A 3,292-nucleotide genomic window follows, 5' to 3' on the forward strand; every position below is an offset into this window, starting at 1 on the left:
CTTGATTTCCAAATTAAATGCAAAATTTACTTTTATTTGAAAAGAGGACTTTGGACCACTGAGCAACAGTCCAGTTCTTTTTCTCCTTAGCCCAGGTAAGATGGATGCTTCTGTGTTTCTGTTTCAGAAGTGGCTTGGTAGCCCTTTTCCAGAAGACGTCTGAGTGTGGTGACTCTTGATGCACTTACTCCAGCTTCAGTCCACTCCTTGTGAAGCTCTCCCAAGTGTTTGAATGCTTGACAGTATTCTCAAGCTTGCAGTCATCCCTGTTGCTTGTGCACCTTTTCCTACCCAATTTCTTCCTTCCAGTCAACTTTGCATTTAATATGCTTTGATACAGCACTCTGTGAAAAGCCACCCCTTCCAGTAATGACCTTCTATGACTTACCCTCTTTGTGGAGGGTGTCAATGATCGTCTTCTGGACCATTGCCAAGTCAGCAGTCTTCCCCATTATTGTGGTTTCAAAGAACAAGAGATACCCGGAATTTATACTGTAGGGATGGTCATTTAATGAAACTCAAATGTAAATATTCTAATACTGATTCTAATACTAATACTAATATACTCAATATTCTAATATTGAGATACTGGATTGTTGACTTTCATGAGCTGTAAGCTCTAATCATCAAAATAAAAAAACTTTTGAATGTTTTACTTTACATGTCAAGAATCTATATATATCTACACATGTAATGAATCTAATATATATATACACATATATACACACACATATATACACTCATACATATATATATATATATATATATATATATACACACATACTCCAGCTTCAGTCCACTCCTTGTGAAGCTCTCCCAAGTGTTTGAATGGGCTTTTCTCAAGCTTGCAGTCATCCCTGTTGCTTGTGCACCTTTTCCTACCCAATTTCTTCCTTCCAGTCAACTTTGCATTTAATATGCTTTGATACAGCACTCTGTGAAAAGCCACCCCTTCCAGTAATGACCTTCTATGACTTACCCTCTTTGTGGAGGGTGTCAATGATCGTCTTCTGGACCATTGCCAAGTCAGCAGTCTTCCCCATTATTGTGGTTTCAAAGAACAAGAGATACCCGGAATTTATACTGTAGGGATGGTCATTTAATGAAACTCAAATGTAAATATTCTAATACTGATTCTAATACTAATACTAATATACTCAATATTCTAATATTGAGATACTAGATTGTTGACTTGCATGAGCTGTAAGCTCTAATCATCAAAATAAAAAAACTTTTGAATGTTTTACTTTACATGTCAAGAATCTATATATATCTACACATGTAATGAATCTAATATATATATACACATATATACACACACATATATACACTCATACATATATATATATATATATATATATATACACACATATAAACTACTATAACTAATTTAAAGCATAAAACTTAAGATCAAAAACTTTTCAGAATCATGAGAAACCAATTTAGTCAAATGTGTCCAGATTTTAGACTGTGTATACCATCTGTTTGTGTGGGTTTCATAAACACTGTAGCACTGTCTGCAGCAACTATGATGAAAAATTGCTGTGGAGATTTTGCAACCATGATTAAAAACATACGGAGTATGGGATAATGGGAGTGTTTTCATCCTGTGTTTTAGGAGCGTTATGAGTCTGTGGTGCAGAAGACGATGGAGAAAAGTCAGAAGGCCAAACAGAAACCTGGCCAATGCTCACGAAGGGTCAACAAGAACGAAAACAATAATGGTGAATATTTCAACATGTGATTCAAAATGCAATAACTGGCACTAAAACTCTCTTCTAGCCTTGCATCTACTTTCCCAACTCCCTTTCTGACCACTTTCTGTTAGTCGCTCTGCTTTCTGCTTTTTGCTCTCCTCTAGCTAAGCGCCGCTCTCTTAGTCAATGGGAGATTGACCTTGTCCATCGTCTTCAGACTCCTACCGTCTCTTATCTAGCCAGAAGCAGGAGTGCTGTGTGTCTGTCACGAGACACAGGTATCACTTTAGACTGAGGAATTCACAAATCACAAAGAAATCACAAGTTTGGAGCTGGATGTAATAAATATCGGCTTCCTGTTTTCTTCTTCTCATGCTCATTGCTTAAACCCATTTCTCCGTACTCATTCATCCTCATTAATTCACCTCATTAAAAAAAAAAAAACACCATACTTCAGTTGTTCATATTTGTCGTCGTTCAGCCTCATGTCATACCATGAACTCAAGCACCACACGAAAGCCCCAGGTGCATTGCGGGAAAGTGGCAAACAGGTCTGCAAGCTCAAGTCCAAACGTCACCATCCGCAGAACCACCAACAGAGAGCTGGTGAGAGTTCACATTCATTTTTAGACCATTTGTTTAAATATAAAAATAAATGATTCTTTGTCGCATGACATACTGCATGTGAACTGCATGTGGTTTTTACAAAAAATATTTCAGGTGGCAAAAGGCAGTTTTGCGGGACTGGACTTGAAAAAGCGACAGCTACAAACAACAACAAACGAAATCAAGCCCAAACAGGACAAAAACCCACCAGAGAATACTTTCCTCCCAACATCATGGTACATTTTATATATTTGTACAGCACAATCTCTTAGCTAAAGTCTTTTCATACAATATCAAAGCTGCATTATATGGCAGTAATTTTCAGGTTTATATCATTGCATGTCATGTAGAAGAGCAATGGAAAAGCAAAACTGACGTAAGAAACATATCCAGCAGTAACTTGCAATTTTACATTTCAACCACAGATGGCGATAGAGAGGCAAAAATGCTGTAGCTTTAAAGAGCTCTAACTTGTGATTTTACTTTCTTACAGGAATGAATAAAACTAAACTTAAGTTTCCTCACACGCTCAATCACAAAATTATACTGTTGGTCATTATGACCCGTTCTCTCTTTATTTACCTGTTTCAAAGGCTGCAGAACAGATCGCATATCAGACAAGCCACACTTAAACAAGATAGTTTGCCTCCACTGCCAGAAGAGGAGGATCTAGAATCTGAGGAAACGCTTGCTCAACAATATCTGCAAGATAACCAACTCCAGTCGAACCCAGCTACTAATGGGCCTTCGAACCCACCAGCAGGCTCTCAGATTCTTAATGGTTAGTGAAAAACGTACTCAGACACGTTTTACAATAATTCCCACATTTTAATAATATTAGTAATCCTGTTTAAAACTTTTTTGCTAAAATGGCTCTTTGTGACGAGTACTGCATTAGGTTACTGTACTGTGAAACAAATAAATTGTAAGTCAACAAAGCTATGAAATAACACAAATATATATATACAGTGGGTACGGAAAGTATTCAG

At 37.1% G+C, this 3,292-nt stretch overlaps 1 protein-coding gene across 3 annotated transcripts in view; it reads left to right on the top strand.

Annotated features, from left to right (window-relative positions):
- The window catches only part of map7a (microtubule-associated protein 7a), a 10,902-nt gene that overhangs the window by 4,788 nt on the left and 2,822 nt on the right, over nucleotides 1-3,292 (top strand). The window contains exons 5-9 of one of the 3 annotated variants that reach the window (XM_016572693.1): nucleotides 1,619-1,724; nucleotides 1,862-1,975; nucleotides 2,155-2,303; nucleotides 2,418-2,539; nucleotides 2,897-3,084. In XM_016572693.1, the coding sequence (XP_016428179.1) occupies nucleotides 1,619-1,724; nucleotides 1,862-1,975; nucleotides 2,155-2,303; nucleotides 2,418-2,539; nucleotides 2,897-3,084 (679 nt within the window). The remainder of the gene's footprint in view (nucleotides 1-1,618; nucleotides 1,725-1,861; nucleotides 1,976-2,154; nucleotides 2,304-2,417; nucleotides 2,540-2,896; nucleotides 3,085-3,292) is intronic. The other 2 variants (XM_016572694.1, XM_016572695.1) reach the window with 2 other exon arrangements.

Source organism: Sinocyclocheilus rhinocerous, unplaced genomic scaffold, assembly GCF_001515625.1.
Source record: "Sinocyclocheilus rhinocerous isolate Xijiao unplaced genomic scaffold, SAMN03320098_v1.1 scaffold1163, whole genome shotgun sequence".
NCBI classification, from domain to species: domain Eukaryota; kingdom Metazoa; phylum Chordata; class Actinopteri; order Cypriniformes; family Cyprinidae; genus Sinocyclocheilus; species Sinocyclocheilus rhinocerous.